At 38.7% G+C, this 17,310-nt stretch overlaps 1 protein-coding gene across 1 annotated transcript in view; it reads right to left on the reverse strand.

Annotated features, from left to right (window-relative positions):
* Positions 1 to 16,586, reverse strand: part of CPD (carboxypeptidase D) — a 73,799-nt gene extending 57,213 nt beyond the window's left edge. The window contains exons 1-2 of the mRNA XM_069482198.1: positions 15,817 to 16,586; positions 10,209 to 10,456 (exon numbers count right to left, since the gene is read on the reverse strand). Coding sequence (XP_069338299.1) covers positions 10,209 to 10,456; positions 15,817 to 16,562 — 994 coding nt within the window. The 5' untranslated portion in view covers positions 16,563 to 16,586. The remainder of the gene's footprint in view (positions 1 to 10,208; positions 10,457 to 15,816) is intronic.
* Positions 16,587 to 17,310: the final 724 nt, after the last annotated feature.

A 17,310-nucleotide genomic window follows, 5' to 3' on the forward strand; every position in this document is an offset into this window, starting at 1 on the left:
CATGTGATTATCAATTGTACTCTTAAAACATGAACAGTCTGAGAATTAATATATGAATTGCCAGCATTCCTCAAAGAAAACATCTCAGTATAAAATACCAGAAATGCATTCACTTTGGGGGTGAAAAAGCACCCATCTGTTCATTTATATATATGTTCTAGTTGAATTTCTAGCTCCAAGCAATTAAATTATGCCAGGAAACACTATCAATTCAATTTTCAAAATTACATACACTGCCATATGCTTTTCAAATGTCTCATGACTCCTAACTCTCTTTCTTATCTTGACCTCTCTCCCTAGTTCTAAAACCTATTTCCAAATTGCCTACTGGGGGCCTGTGACTAGTATATCAAGTACCACCTCCAATTTTCACTCCTCTCTCACCTGCAGAGAAAATATACACAAACACACACACACACTCCTCCAATTAGTTTTTCCCATTTCCGTTATCATTACCATTCTTATTTATTAGGGCTGAAAAACCTCAAAGTCATATCTTTGGGTCCTTCCTCTCCTTGACATTCTGTTCTACATTTAACCAATGGTCAATCCTGCAATTCTTCTTGCACTTATATATCTAATATTCCCTTTTCCATTCCCATGCATCCCTCTAGGTAAAGCCCTTATCTCTAAAATAGATCTCATTCCAAATGACTATAAAAACCTCCCTAGTCTAGCTGGGCACGGTAGCTACTGATGAGGCTGAAGTGGGAGAATCGCTTGAGCCCCAGAGTTCGAATCCAGCCTGGGCAACATAGTGAGACCATGTCTTTGAAAACAACAACAAAAATTCCCTAGTCCTCTAGGACTCTTTCCCTGCCAATACATTTTGCACAAAGAAAACTCCAAAGTGAATAGCACCACACTGTACTTATTATCAAAGAATTCAAACTCTTAACAGGAGACACAAAAAATTATTAACACCATAGTAGTGGATAAGCATTATAATGATAGTACTGTATAAACAAAAAGCTCTAGGAAGGGAGGATAGTGACAGTTATTACAGGAGAGGTTTCAGAGGAGGTTACAGCTAAACTGGTAAAAAGCATTCCAGACCAAAGCGTGAAGGTTCAGATTTTAGGGGAAGGACAAGTAGTAGTTCAGTGGCAGGGGAGAGGTGGGAGATGAGGCTAGAAATGTAGGCTTGAATCAGACTGTGGGATCTTCATTATCATGCTAAGAAGTTTAGACTTGATCCTATGAAAATTGGAAACAAGCAAAGATACAAGAACCCTTTATTTTAAGCTTTTATATGTGTGTTGTTTTGTTTTTAATATATAATTCTAAAAACAAAGTAGCATGGGCACTAATGGAACCAGACACATTTTCCCTAAGTGTGACAACTGATAAGTTTCTTGGGCATCTACACCTCAGATTAGCAAACAGACTCTGCAGCAAAATTAGAGATAAGACAGTATTCTGTATGTGTTCATTATTCATTAGGTTAGGCTGGTTTATTTATGTTATTTAAATCCACTGTATCCTTATTCACATTTTTGTCTTTATGCACTAACAGTTACTGAGGGAGGCATGTTTTAAATTTCCTGCTATATTTATGGATTTGTCTATTAATATTAGATACTATATTTTTTCAGTTATATGCTGTTCATTTGATTTTTTTTAGATTACAATTTTCTGGTGTTATATGGGTTAACTGATAATGCCCTATTTAATGATACAGAAAACACTCTTCCAAAATAAACGTTTTGGTTCATTTTTGGACCAAATCTAACCTTTTATGCTGTTGAAAATAGTTGGGTATTTTCCCCGAGCTCGTCTCTTTCTGTCAGCAATCTGCTTCAAGCCAAATGCACCTCAATATTTACAGCACATTAGTGCTGCTCAGTCTGAGCTCCACATTAGAGAAAGAGTGGTTGGCCACATGATTAAAGGAGTTCATAGTCACAAAAAAAACTGAAGTGGTTACATTATATGCCATTTGGTCACATTTTATAACTCTCTGCCCATAGTATAAAAAGAGAGGGAAGAAAGTTTGTTAAATCCACAGAACATATTCTTCCTTTTGCAGGGGAGAAAACAATAATTACCAGTTTGAAAAGGCTTAGCCCCAAGTAAAAGACAAAGCTTTATGGCAGCTGCCCTAACTAATCATAGAATCCATAGACCTAGATGAGTAACACACAGGCCTGACAACCACATTTGTGACCAATTTCCTATTTCAATACTCATTCATATCATAGGGAGGGCAATCTAAAAGTAGAACAGCTGAGATAAATATTTGTGGTTCAGTCCTCACTGGAAATGACTGAGACATATAAACAAGCCAGGGCAAAAGAAAACCCCCAAATAGTAAGTTATCATGGGTAACTTTTAAGGTGTTTTGTTCCTACTTAGAATTTGAAAATAAATCAATTCCATCACAGGGTGATCAACAATTGTGTTTTTTCAAACTGCAGGTCATAATCCATTAGTGGGTTGTGACATATATGAGTGGGTTCAAACATGCTATTTTTTAAAATGAAATAGAACAGACTGGAAGAAATAATACCTGAATATATAACAAAGGTAAGTATTGTTTCATGAATTTTTTTATGTGTATACCATATATGAAATGTACATAAATGACTAAAAGGCAGGATCTCATGGTGCAATGATAGTGTGTCTGGCTCCATAAATCACTAAAAAGTATTTCACATTATAGGTCACAATTGAAAAAAATAGTTCAAAAAATACTGATCTAGGAACAACCAGTAAGGCAAACTTATTTTTCTCAGAACAGGAGCAAAACTCAGAAGAAAGTTTTCATAAATTTTTGTTAAGACTATCTCGTCTAAAGATCATCTAAGATTTTAAATAACTATGTACTCATTTTTCAGATGGGAAGAATTCATTTATTCAAAAATTCAAAAAAGACTTATTGTTTGCCTCTGTATGCCACACATGGTTCTACGTGCTGGAAATAGAAAACAGAATAAATAAAATAAAGTCCCACCCTCATGAGATTTAAACTCATGATGGAGGTAAGTAGCCATGGTACCAGATTCTAGGCTAAGTGTTTTACATATTATTCTCACTTGAGCCTCGTAATCCTATGAGGCAGATAATATTTATCTTCATTTCATATATATGTGGGAATTGAGGCTTAGAGAAATTCATTAACTTGTCCAAGATCTCTCTCACGCATGAACGCGCGCGCGCACACACACACACACACACACACACACACAGAGCTAGTCAAGGCGGAGTTAAGACTGAAATTCCCCCAAGGCAGTGGGATTCCAAAGCTCACTTTGCCTCTATAATGTACTGCCTTCTACTGTGCTTCTGTTTTCAGGAAAATAAAATATAACAACATTCTGCCCAAGAAAACTTCTAAAACTTACACAAAACTATGGCTTTTGATCAAATAATTTCAATTATATAGGTAGTGTGGGCTTACTTGCCCTTTCTTAAATTTTATTAGTTGAAAGAGGGCAATTCTTAAAAATTGACCTAAAACTACAGTTCAGTTTTATTAAATTTACTTTGGAATAAAGTAAATTTAAAAAAGTAAAAAGTAAAAAACAGGCCGGGCGCGGTGGCTCATGCCTGTAATCCTAGCACTCTGGGAGGCCGAGGCGGGTGGATCGCTCCAGGTCAGGAGTTCAAGACCTGCCTGAGCAAGAGTGAGACCCCGTCTCTACTAAAAATAGAAAGAAATTATATGGACAACTAAAACATATATATATACAAAAAATTAGCCGGGCATGGTGGCGCATGCCTGTAGTCCCAGCTACTCGGGTGGCTGAGGCAGTAGGATCGCTTAAGCCCAGGAGTCTGAGGTTGCTGTGAGCTAGACTGACGCCACGGCACTCACTCTAGCCCGGGCAACAGAGTGAGACTCTGTCTCAAAAAAAAAAAAAAAAAAAGAGGGGAAAAAAAAAAAAAAAGAAAAAGTAAAAAACATACTAGTATGTTTTTTATATTGTCTTTAAAACTGTGAAGAAAGAATGGTAGGCCAATGGCACAGAAATCAGCACACTGTGATTAAAACAAAAAAAAAAAAAGGAAGGCACCCTGTCCCATGAACAAGTCCAGCTTAGGCTTTCATAATAAAGAGGCTTTAGCAGGGGAGCCTGACTAGTCATTCCCTAAAGGGATCCTGTAGGTTTGAGAGACATGTTGAGAGAAGCAAGGCTCACCCACAGAGGCAACTAGAAATGCTGAGTCAACACTGGCAGTGACAGTAAAAGCCATAGGGGCCAAATCACTCTACGTTCCACATTAACATATTGTCTGATCGTTGAGAGAAGAAATTGTTTCCGTTTTGCTCCCACTGTATCCCCATCACCTAATACAGTGTATAGAACGTGGCAGGTACTCAGTAAATATTTGGTAAATGAATAAATTATATTGCGTAAGTTATTTCCTCCCTTGTGCCTTGATTTTCCATAAAGCATAAGGGTGGGACTAACTCAATATATTTACTTTCAGCTCCAAAAGTCTGTAATTCTTTGAGCTAGAATTCCTAAATACATCACAATAAAGCATGAGTAAAATTACACCAGGACATCCGGGTTTGCATATATGCCTAGTCACAAGGTTTCACAACATCTTACTCACTGCATAAGATAAACAAAATGAAATTTGCCCTGTTGAAACTATCACAGCCTCCTCTTCAAGAGGAAACTGCTCAATATTTGTTGAGGTGGGAAGAGAAATAAGCTAGTTATTGTAGAAATAACATAAGACATATCTGACCATTCAACTAAAAAAGGAGAAAAGTTGATGCTCATAAAAACAATAACAAGGACAGCAGCAAAATTTAGCTTCTTCAGATATTTGAAGAATCAGAAAAATCTGATAACTGGTTTAGTCAGATAATCTCTGACCTTAATTCCAAAGTACACTTACTTTCAGTGAAGGCAGGATACTTATTTTTTAAGTAGTTTAATACAGATTTACCTTCCTCAATCAATTGTCAACTAGAAATTATTTTCCAACCTTTTACAACTTTTTCTAAAAAGGAAAAGTAAATTATTTTTAACCCATTATTTTAAATAACATCATCTCAAATTAATTAAGTAACTTGACTAGATCACAAAACCACCAATTCACCAAGTTAGGTTTTATTAAATATATTTACTGAAGATTGAAATGTAAAGATTAAATACATTAAAGTATGTCCCTTATTCTACTAAAAACTTGTTTAAGGTTTTTCAAATCACCTCTCACTATTATGGGGGGAAGAGTTTGGGTTCTAAATAGTATTTCAAATCTCTTTGTATATGCTTGTTATACATAAGAAACATTGGTAGAAACTACAGGAGGATAAGAAAATTCTAGAAAGTATTAAGTTCTCAAACTTAGGACCCATTTTGGGTACACATGGCTTGGCATAAAACGAAAAAGAATAACTCAAAGGTTTAAATAAAGGCACATTAAGATTAGACATGTCATTAGACGATTTTTTAGAAGGTAAGAAAAACTGAAGGCATTTCACCATGGGCAATTCTAAGAACAGAAAAAGTTTATGTTGATGACATTTCCATGGGTTAACTTGTTCCTTCTAAGTTCCTTCTAAGTCCAAGTCTAAGTCTGTGCATAAAAACAAAAAAGCTATTATTCAAAGTATACTGAAAGTTTAGAAGACCAATAGCTGTTTTCATAACATTTAAAAAGAAAAGGTAAACAATTCAAGCTTACTGTAACAACTCTTTTTTTTTTTTTTTTAAAGAGATAGGGTCTCTGTCGTCCACGCTGGAGTGCGGTGGTGACTCTCCAGTCACAGCCTCCCAAGTAGCTGGGACTACAGGTGAGTACCACCATGCCTGGCTAATTTTTTAAATTTTCTGTAGAGATGGGGTCTGGCTTGTTGCCCAGGCTGGTCTCTTATCTATAAAAAAAAACTCCTGGCCTCAAGCGATCTTCCCTCCTTGACCTCCCAAACTGCTAGGATTGCAGGCATGAGCCTCTGGGCCCAGCCACTTTAACTATTTTTTAAAAAATAGCATTCCATGAGAAATTAGAACCTTTATGTATTGCTGGTGGGAATGCAAATGGTCCAGCCACTATGGGAAAGAGTCTGGCAGTTCCTCAAAAGATAAACATAGAATTACCACTCCTGCATTGCGTATATACCAAAAAGAACTGAAAACAAGGACCCTCCAGATACTTGTATGCCAATGTTCATTACAGCATTATTCAGTAGCCAAGGTGGAAACAATCCAGTGATCATAAACAGATGAATTGATAAACAAAATGTATTATATACATACAAGGAACAGTACTCAGCCATAAAAAGGAATGAAGTTCTGATGGAGCAACCTTGAGAACATTATGCTAAGTGAAATAAACCAGATGCAAAAGGACAAATATTATATGACTACAATTATATGAAATATCTAAAATAGGCAAATTCATAGAGATAGAAAGTAGATTAGAGGTTACCAGTGGCTGGAGGGGTGGAGCGTGGTGAGGGAGGAAGAAAGGGAATGAGAATTATAATTTAATAGTTACAGAGTTTCTGTTTGGGGTGAAGAAAAGTTTTGGAAATAACGGTGATGGTTGTACAACATTGTGAATGTAATTAATGCCACTGAATTCTATACTTAAAAAGGGTTAAAATTGCAAATTTTACGTTATATATATTTTTTACAACACTAAAAAAATAGCATCCATGATTCCCCACAGATTAAAATACAAAAGGGAAATGTGCCTTTATATAAAATGGAGAGATCTGGTTGGTGGTGGTCATTATATTAACTATGATGTTCAACTTGGCCACTTGCAACTTGACATTATGTGCCTCCCAATAATATGTGATGTGATCTACATAATTATCTTGCTGGAAAATTTGACCTGAATCTTATCATCAAGAAAGTGACAAATCTAGATTATAGAATGTTCTATAAGACAATTGGCCTGGACTTTTCATAAGGTCGAAGTGTTAATACAATGCTTGAACCAGGGGTGGGGAACCTGTGGCCTTCTAGGTTCTTAAGTGTGGCCTTTTGACTGAGTCCAAATTTTACAGAACAAATCCTTTTATTTCTATTAATAAATTTTTGATTGTCTTTTATATTTTTATTTTATTTTTAAAGTAAAAATATTTAAAATACCAAAGAATAAAATAATTTTCAATGAAATAATCCTCCCAGGTTGACCTGCACAACTAGAACATTAGTAAGCCATAAGGGCTAAATTGACATCTGCCACTCTCATGATTTAGTTCTAACTTCCCCAGCCTTACTGGCGCCACTACCACATGAGGCTGGTTGGTGAGAGTTTATTGGGATTGAGTACGCCAGTCTGTTATCAGCTTTTGACAACACCGCACTGTGTTTCTGTTTGAAGTGGGGAATCTGTGAATAGCTGCACAGCTCGACAGTATTTTTTAATTCTGTCATGTCAAAGAAGATCAAGAGAACACTGAAGTAAGAAAACAGATTTTTTAAATGAGGATTGGGAATTGCAACATCATCTTGTTTCTGCTAAAGAAAAGATGATCTGCTTGCTTTGTGATACTGTAATATCAACATTAAAGAAATGCAATGCTCATCAGCAGTATAACACTCATAAGAACCACAAATATTTCAAACTAGAGGGAAAGGAGCAAAAGGTTGTACTGCAGAAATTAAAAGATAAAAAGCAAAAGCAAAGACAATTCTTTCAAGTAGCAATAAGACCTGAAAATAATGCCACTGAAGCAACTTATAAAGTAGCTTATGTACTCAAGAAAAAAGGGAAGCCATTCAGTGATGTAGAAATTGTGAAAGAATGCATTGTGGAAGTTGGAGGATGCTTAGATCCCGGTAACATTTCAAAGTACAAACAACTACCTCTTTCAAGGAGAACCATAACTGATCAGCAGCATGAATTAGCCTTCAACTTAACAAAACAACTTCATACTTAACAGAAAAACTTCGATACTTCAAAAGGAAAAAATATATTATTCAATTGCTTTGGATGAATCAACTGATACTACAGACTCAGCACAGGACTCAGGTCATAACAGTTTTTCTTTGCTACGAAGAGTTACTCGCTTTGGTCACTCTTGTGAACAGAACACAGAAAATATATATCTTCAACAACTTTCAAGACAAATGTTGGGAAGTTGGACTGAATTTGGTAAATTTACCGAGTGTATGTATAGACGGTGCACCTTCCATGACAGGAAAACATGAAGGGTTTATGGCACAAATAAAAAAGTATTAACAGATCCAGATGCTCTAATTTCTTTTCATTGTATTTTGCATCAGAAAAATCTCTGTGGTAAAGTTACTATGTTAAGTGACACGTTGCAACAAGTTATAGGCCGGGCGCAGTGGCTCACGCCTGTAATCCTAGCACTCTGGGAGGCCGAGGCGGGTAGATCGCTCGAGGTCAGGAGTTCAAGACCAGCCTGAGCAAGAGTGAGACCCCATCTCTACTAAAAATAGAAAGAAATTATATGGACAACTAAAATATATATATACAAAAAATTAGCCGGGCATGGTGGCACATGCCTGTAGTCCCAGCTACTCGGGAGGCTGAGGCAGTAGGATCGCTTGAGCCCAGGAGTTTGAGGTTGCTGTGAGCTAGGCTGACGCCACGGCACTCACTCTAGCCCGGGCAACAGAGTGAGACTCTGTCTCAAAAAAAAAAAACAAAAACAAAAAACAAGTTATAAATATTGTTAACTATATTCATGCAAATGTAACATGGCATAGTCAGTTTTGTAACATGCTAAAGTTGAATGATGAGGTATTCAGTGTGGATTTGCCGTATCATTCTAAAGTGTTCTAAAGTGTGTTGGCTATTGCAGGGACAAGTGTTAGCCAAAATTTTATCTCAGCAAGAACAGATAGTTAAATTTTATGAAGAACAAAATCAGCAAAGTGAATGATTGAAAGAAGATTTCTATAGGAATGTAGCATTTCTGTGTTGATATCATGTCAAATCAAAATGACTTGAATATTTCTTGGCAGAGTAAAACTAAGTCTATATATGATTTGTAGCAAGTAATCCAAGCATTTCAAAAAAAGCTATCTTTTTTCAAAACACTTCTTCAAAAGGAAATTTTAGGTGAACATTTTTCCCAGTTAGCAAAGGTCATTGATGAGCAGGACAATATATGCGAATCATGTGAAGAATATGCAGCTGTTATAGACCTATTAATTGGAGAATGCAATGAAAGGTTCACTGACTTTGAGAATCATGACATCACACTCAAATTAGCATTTCAGCCTCACCTAGTTGATATCACCAAGGCATGTAAAGAACTACGGGTGGAATTGATTGAGCTCTCAGTAGATGACATTCTAAAATCATTGTTTGATGCTAAGAAAGATCCAATTGAAATATGGAAAAATGCAGAATACTCACGTCTTTGGCAACATGGCCGAAAAATGATTTCTTGCTTTTCAACCAGTTAATGCTGAGAATCCACATTCTCCTACCTGACCCAAATCAAGATGCCCTTAAGGTTACAAATAACTGATACCCATCTAGAGGATCAACTGAAACTTGGGACCTATATGCTGCAACCAAATATTCCAATGCTTTCCAACAAAAAGCAGACACAACAAAGTCATTAAAAGGTTAACATTATAATTAACAAATTGTTTTCATTTTTTGAAACTATTAAGTACATAGTAGATTTTTACAAAATAATGTACATGTTTAAGTGTATCTAATTGAAGTTTCTTGAATGTGGCTTATTTGATTACAGCTAAATTAAGGTGGCCTTCCAACATGAAAAGGTGCCCCACCTCTGGCTTGAACCTTGACTGAATCCTAGATCTGGAGGAAATGGGGCTACAAAAGCTATTTTGGAAATAATAAGGGAAATCTGAGTTATGGAAAGCATGTGGTATGACAGTATTGAATTACTGTTGATTTTTCAGTTGTGATAATAGTAGTGGTTGTACAGGAAACTGTTCCTATACTTGGGAAATACATGCAGAGCAACTTATAGGTAAAGTGTCATGAGCCCACTTGTAGATGGTTTGGCAATGGAATGTGTGTCTAGGGTGGGGGAGAAGTAGAAAGTGAGAGAGGAAGAGGCAGAACACTTGGGGTAAGGTAACAGTGGTGAATTTAAATGAAGGATACATAAATGTTCATGTGGTCTTAATTTTACTGTGAGTTTGAAAATTTCAAAAGAAAAAGAAATAAGGTTTTTAAAAATTAAAATTCTACAAAGTTTCTTCTTTTCCACTCAAAATATACTTAAGAAAACCAAATGAACAAGGGGGAAAATACAGCAAATTCAGTGCTTCACATACCTTCCACGTCATACCAATGTGCACCATTTGTGATTCCATCTTTGAAAGTCTCGTCTTCATCTCCTGGGCAATGAGGCTCACCAGTTTTCATTATGGGATGATTTGAAGCATAAGCTTTTGCCAAGTATTTAAAGACTTCATCATCTGAGGTTTTGCTATAGATTCCAGTGGCCTTATGTTCTGGAGAATCATCAAAAGGATAGCTTGCTACCACTGAGCCACCATGCAGATTTCCAGAAAGCACAAACCTTTGAAAACACAACCAAATTACATATCACTAAAAAAGGACCCAGAAAATACCATGCATTTTAAAATTCCACAACACCTTTCATAAATGAACTCAGATATCTCTCTTAGAGACCTAGAAGACAACTCTATCGGCTGTTATAAGCAGACCACCACACACAACAACAAAGGAAATGGAAAGAAAGTATTATCGATTTAAAATTTCAAACAGCTTTTATAATTCAAGTTAACCTAATGTAAATGTAAAGAACTTTCCATAACTGAAAAAGTAGCTGGATAACACAACATAAATTAATGTTTCAGATGTCTTATTTAGGGAATTCCAAATTCACATATTAGGTTGAACAGTATGAACTTGCCAGTATTCAACCATTATTTGACCTACAGAAATGACAATTTCATATAGTTCAGCCTAGTACTTGTATTTAATAATGTGTCAATTTCATAGAAAACATGGCTGGTATATATACACATATTTGTTGAATACATGAGTTAGATTAATAACTTAAGCTTTTTACATTTATCATCCAAAGAGAATTTTTAAGATAGGGAGTCTAATTTAAAGCAGGATGTATTTTGTCTCACTCCAGTTTCACAATATACTAAATTCACATTTTCAAGAAAGAAGCCACAGTTGAGGAGATTTTGAAAAACAAAAAACAAACAAATGAAAAAAAACCAAAACCTGATACAGTGAGCTGCTTTCAGAGAAAAACAATACAGCATATCAAAGACTAGTCTTCCATTGCATTACTGTAGAAGCAGCTCTCTTTCTAGGCTCAAGGTTTCTGATTGGACCATTAAAAAATAAACTGACACGGAGACAAGGATGTTCCTATAAATAAATTTTTTTTAATGTTTCTACTTTTAGTGAACAAATTTACAATTTGGTCAAATTTATATATATATATAGAAATGCTGAAGAACTCCTTTTATGGTGAAAGCTAAAAGCAAAAAACATGCTTAAATTATATTTATGCATCTTTCCCTTATGTAACATTTCAAACCATTACTATGAGTAGAGATTAAATACTTTTCTCTTTGGATTCTAAATTGAATTTTCTTACTTTTGCCTGTGGTTGAAATTAACTGACCTACCAAAATTCTAAAAGGGGTTGATATGTAACATTTCTCTCTATATGCAGGAAAGAAAATTAAATCTGTTAGATGTCTAATTTGAAAGGTTAGCTTAAGCATGATCAGTACCATCCCAGGGGAGAGCAAACAATGAAAATTACTTGTAATACAGAATCTGTTCATCAGAAGGTAGAACTTAGCCAGTAATGACAGTGATTAAACACTAGAATAGACTATGAAAAGAGACTAGTTAAAAACTAATATCATTATAATTAGCACCCTTCCAGACACCAGAGAAGAATGCCATTTGGTGTAGTGGCAATAGCATAGGCTTTGGGCCCAGGCAAATATGGGTAAGAGCATTCAGTCTCCCAGATATGTCGCTCACTGGTAATATGATCAGGAGAAGCTACTGCCTCTAAATTCACTGAACCCCAGTTTTCCTCTCATCTATAAAATGAGGACTAATGCTACCTGCTCCCCAGGGTTGTTACGAAAATTAAGTAAGATAACAAACATGAAACATCTTCTAGCACAATGACTGCTTTATAACCCCTGCTCAACAAATGTTCATTTCTTTGGAGACATCTAGCATCCTGTTTAGGGAATCACACTGCCTTACAGACTATCATTCTACTCTCCAATCCTGTCAGCCCTTGGTTATAGAATGATACAGAAATGAAAACTAAACACATATTCTAACTTTCTAACTCTACCCTACCCACTCCTCCCCTAGCGCTAAGGTATTAACAATTTACTTTCTGGTTTGTATTTCTAAAATAATTTAAGTACTTTTTACCCCCACTGACTTCAGCTCAGGTAATCCATTAAGCAACAAATATTTCTTGAGTGTAGACCTTGTGCCTAACATTTTTCTAGGCACATCAGTGAACACAACAAACAAATGCCCTCTAGCATTCACATTCGAGCAGAATAAAGTGGATAAATGAATAAAATATTCTACATAAGTGAAGCATGCTACTTTAATTATATATTTTTATTTAAAACTTTAAAATCCAAGATTCTCTACTAAATGCTGTTTTTCATTTTGTTTGGCTTTTCTTGCAACACTTCTTGGAATATTGTTAAAACAGCCTAACCAAATATTTTCAGGATAATGAAATATCTGCAATCTACTTGAGTGATAAAATTCAATTGGATTTTCCTTACTGTAATCACACAGTTTTTAAAATACCAGTACCACTCTTATAATGAGGATTTCAAGAGAAAGTGACATCTATTACAATGGTTATAAGATTACTGCTTTTAGTCTTCCATCAAACCAACTTTGCATATCAACTCCAATCTTATTTGAAAGGTTATTTTATAGTTTCCATTCAGATCAATTCTCTCAAGTGTTTCTCACACTTGACTGCAGTATCACATATCATTTTTTGCATAAGATTTAAAGCAGCTGATAAATATATTGCAAATATAAACAAGAGTCTATAAATATAAAAAAGTTAATCTCTAAATTAACTCTATTATGCTCTCCAGATAACCTTGTGGATAACTTGAAAAAAATTAGGAGAACTTGATGTCTGACAAACTACATTTCAAAGATTCAGGAAATTGTAGATTATATATATATCTCCCCCCAAATAATCTGCACCCACCCTCGAACACCACGATAATGCTTTTCAAAGACAAGTCAAAAAATCATTTATATGCTAATCTCTCTAAGCAAGTATATTTACTTAAATAAATAAATATAGTTATGCCAAAAATATGGGGGTCAAGTAAATTATAAAAAGTTTATTTTAATGATGGAGTTAACATTTTTTATATTTTCCTCCTTGTCTCAACACCCATTGGATGAAGTGTAAAGTGAAACAAATAAACTTTACTTTCCTAAACTGGAGGAAATAACAACAAAAAATCTATTTCTAACATAGCTGAGTGAATAGGATATCAAGAAATTACTCAGGATGGGAGGCCAAGTTGGGAGGATTGCTTGAGCTCAGGAGTTCGAGACCAACCTGAGTAAGAGCAAGACCCCCGTCTCCACTAAAAACAAAAAAGTTAGTCAGATGTCGTGGTGTGTGCCTGCAGTCCCAGCTACTCAGGAGGCTGAGACAAGAGGATCACTTGAGCCCAGGAGTTTGAGGTTGCAATGAGCTATGATGATGCCACTGCACTCTACCCAGGGTGACAGAGCAACATTCTGTCTCAAAAAAAAAAAAAAAAAAAAAAAAGGAAATTACTCAAATGATTTACCTCACACTCAAAAGGGTAGTTTTCCCATACAGACTAATGTTTGGGTTTTTTTTATGTCCTATCCATAAAGCTGACTCTCTATGTAGACATCAATCTCAAACTGTGTGTGTGCTTCTGTTTTTAATTTTATTCACACATCAGTGTCCTCTTTTACTGATTAATAAAAAAGAATATGCATTTTGAGTTAATTTTTGAAGACTGAGGATGGATGGATGTACTCTTCACCCTACATAGTCACCTATTTTCCCTTTTGATTAGAGGTCTATGTTTCAAAAATGGTCTGGTATGGTAAGGGAAGTCCATAGCCACAGAACAAAATGACACATAGCCTCAAGGTGACTTACGCCAAGAGAAAGCTCATTTTCATTTGTGGTCAGATCAGAACTAATACTGAAGAGAAAAATCTAGCCACAGAATTTACATCTCTGCAAGGGCCGTGACCGAGCAAACAATGCAAACCGTGCATTTGATAGATCATGTCAGAAAACCCTGGCCATCACAGCATCTGTCAGTAAGTGTATGTCAAAGTCATATTTCTTATGCAGATGTTCAGAGGTCATGACACGATCATCATTAAAAAAAAAAAAGTCTTCCCAGAAAGTCTAAGTGAAATTAAATATCTACAAGGGATCTTATAAAGGGGAGTAAAGTGGAAGGTAGACAATAAAAAGATTGGAACTGTCTCAATGACTGTGAATTTTCTAGATCTGCTATATATGACTAAAATCTTTTTTTTTTTTAAGGCTATAGGACAGAGTCCAATGACTTAAATCTTGTAGAAGAAATGATTCCAAGTCCCACAGAGAAACTTCTGTGTTCATTATTACCTTTATCTTACCTGTCACTCAGATCTTCTTCAAATCAAGATGTAATGATTAATTATTGCTTCAAAAGCCTTATGAAGACACAAAAATGGGGTATGCTGGCAAAGCTGATGCTTGAAAAGGGAAGAGGTGCATGTTCACTTCAGACACTATGCCCTCTGGAGTAAGTTCCCTCTTCCTCTATTGCTCTCCTCTTCTTTGCTGAAAATCCTACCCATCTCTCAAGATTCAGCTCAAGTTCTACCTCTTCCACATAGGTGGTCCATATTCTTGCAGCCCACACACATTTTGTAGTGGGAACAATTCCTGCAAAGTTTAACTGGGTACATAAACACACCTTATAAATATTTCTAATATTCTCTTGTTTTATACTAATTTCTTGAGGTCCTCATGCTCATGCTTTTTAATTTTTTAAATGTCACACAGTGCTGAATAACATTCAAGATGTGTATTAAGTGTGACAATTAGCCATTCTGCCCAGGCCCATTAATAAGCTGCACAAATGGCACCAGAAACCCTTCAGAGTCTAAAATGAAGCAACTCGCAGATCTGTGCAAGTTCTCCAGCCAAGTTTATATTCTCCTTAGCTGAGTCAGAGATAAAGACTGGAGAAGAACCAGTTTCTGTCAAATAACCAAAAGGAAGAAGACCTTGGAGATGTCATTTACCATTTCTGGGCTACATTCTCCCTCTTGGCTGTTAAAAGCACTGACTAAGAATCAGAGACCAAGTGCGGGCTATACTGCTTACTATGTAAATCAGTTAACCAATTGACCCTCAATTTCCCCTAATGCAAAACAGGGATATTAATGGTGTCTATGTCATCAGGTTGTGGCCAACATGAAGTGAGGCAATGCGGTCACGGAAAGAGCTTAGCACAACAGCAGTTATAAGATAACAATATTGACAGCTTATCTATAAAATGAGTGAGCTAATAATCTAGGTTATCCGTAAGGTCTCTTCCATGGCTCATAGTCTACAGTCCTGTAAGAACAGGGACCAGAATGCCAGAAAGAAGTCTTCCCATCCCTTGAACAAATAGCCTCTAGGCAGCGCTTCTCTGACAATTAGCGGGACAGGAGGCTACGCGGCCTGGGCCCTGTCGCTGTTACAGGATGTCTCCCTCCACCGTCACTACCGCCACCCCTTAGGCCAGCATTGTTTGAGCGCCTACTGGGTGCCAGAACCAGCCTCTGCCCTTGGATGCTCGCATGGATGGGAGAGAGTGGGTGGGCAACACTCACTTGTTTCTGCGGATCCACTCGATGAGAGCGCGCACCTCCGGCACCTCGTCCAGGGCGGGGGGCTCGCCGGTGCTGAACTGGTCCGGGAAGCTGCGGTTGAGGTCGCGGCCCCGGCTGTTATCGCGGCCGCTGGCCCCGGGCGGGCCGCCGTCGCCGAGGCCGCAGTCGCCCTCGCGAGCGCGCTCGAAGCCGTCGGGGTTGAGGCTGGGCAGCAGGTACACGTCGGTGGTGTTGAGCAGGCGGACGAGCCGCGGGTCCCCGCGACGGTAGCCGGCCGCCAGCTCGCGGGCCAGGTAGATCAGCACCTGGCGCGACACGGTCTCGTCGCCGTGCATGTTGCCCACAAGCTTCACCTGCGGCCGGCCGGGCACGAGCGGCCCTGCAGAGTCGGGCCCCGCTGCGTCCGGCCCCGCGTCGCCGTCAGGGAGCAGCGACCCCAGGCCGGCCGTGAGACGCAGCACCCACAGCGGCCGGCCCTCCACCGAGCGGCCGATGCTGAAGAGCCGGGCCAGGCCGGGGGGCCCCGCGGCCGCCGCCTCCCTTAGCGCCGAGCCCAGCTCCTCTTCGTGGTAGTAACGGTCGAACTGGCCCTCGGCCGCCTCGCTGCCCGCGCTCGTCGTTGTTGTCGTCGCCTCCGCCTTCTTGATGTGAGCCGCTCGGGCCGGGCTCCTCAGCAGCAGGAGGCACAGGAGCAGCGGGAGGCTCCCCAGCCGCCAGGGCGGCCGCGCGTCCCAGCCGCTCGCCATCTTCCAGCAGCGCCGCTAACCCCGGCTCCGCTCCCGCGGCTCCGCGCTCCGGGAGGCGGAGGCCTGCCGGATCCCCTCCGCGCCTAGCAACCCCATCCCGCCCTCCTGCCGCTGCCAATCGCGGACGCGCCTGCTGCGGCGTCACGCCAGGGGGCGGGGCCTCCCTTAAAGCAGCCGATTCCGCCTGGGCGTGCCTTCTCCTCTGTCCGGGACGAGTTTGGTCACTCTCTCCCTTCGCAGAGGCTCCTCTCCCTCTTTTCCGCCTCCCTGTTTCCTCTTCTGCGTTTGCTCCGCTTCTCCTCTACTCGCTCCTTCTCTTCTTTATGGCTTCTCCCCTAAATTGGCTCCCCTTCTTCTCTGAGTACTCTTACTAGCTCCCTTCCCATCTTTGTCGCAGCTTTTCTCAGCTGCGCTTTAACACTTAGAACCAAGAATCGAAAGGTTCGAAAGAATCAAAGGACGCGAAAAAATCAGTAAGTTCGAAAGAGTCTACGTTCGAAGAGTCCAAGGACACCTAGCCCAATGCCTGTGCACCTTTCCTCCGGATTCGTCCTGCGTGGGCCCGGGCCCGCTGCCTGCGTGCGGCTGGAGAGAACGGGACGGCCGGAGTGGAAGGCGGCTCGCTACCTCACAAGGCAGCCCGTTCCATCTTGGAGTTGCTGTGTGGAGAGAAGGTGTCTCCTTTACGTTTAGCAGACATGTGCTACGTAGTAGGCCCCCTTTGTGTTAATGTTATCTATTTCTTTAG

Source organism: Eulemur rufifrons, chromosome 9 (assembly GCF_041146395.1).
Source record: "Eulemur rufifrons isolate Redbay chromosome 9, OSU_ERuf_1, whole genome shotgun sequence".
Classification (NCBI taxonomy): Eukaryota; Metazoa; Chordata; class Mammalia; order Primates; family Lemuridae; genus Eulemur; species Eulemur rufifrons.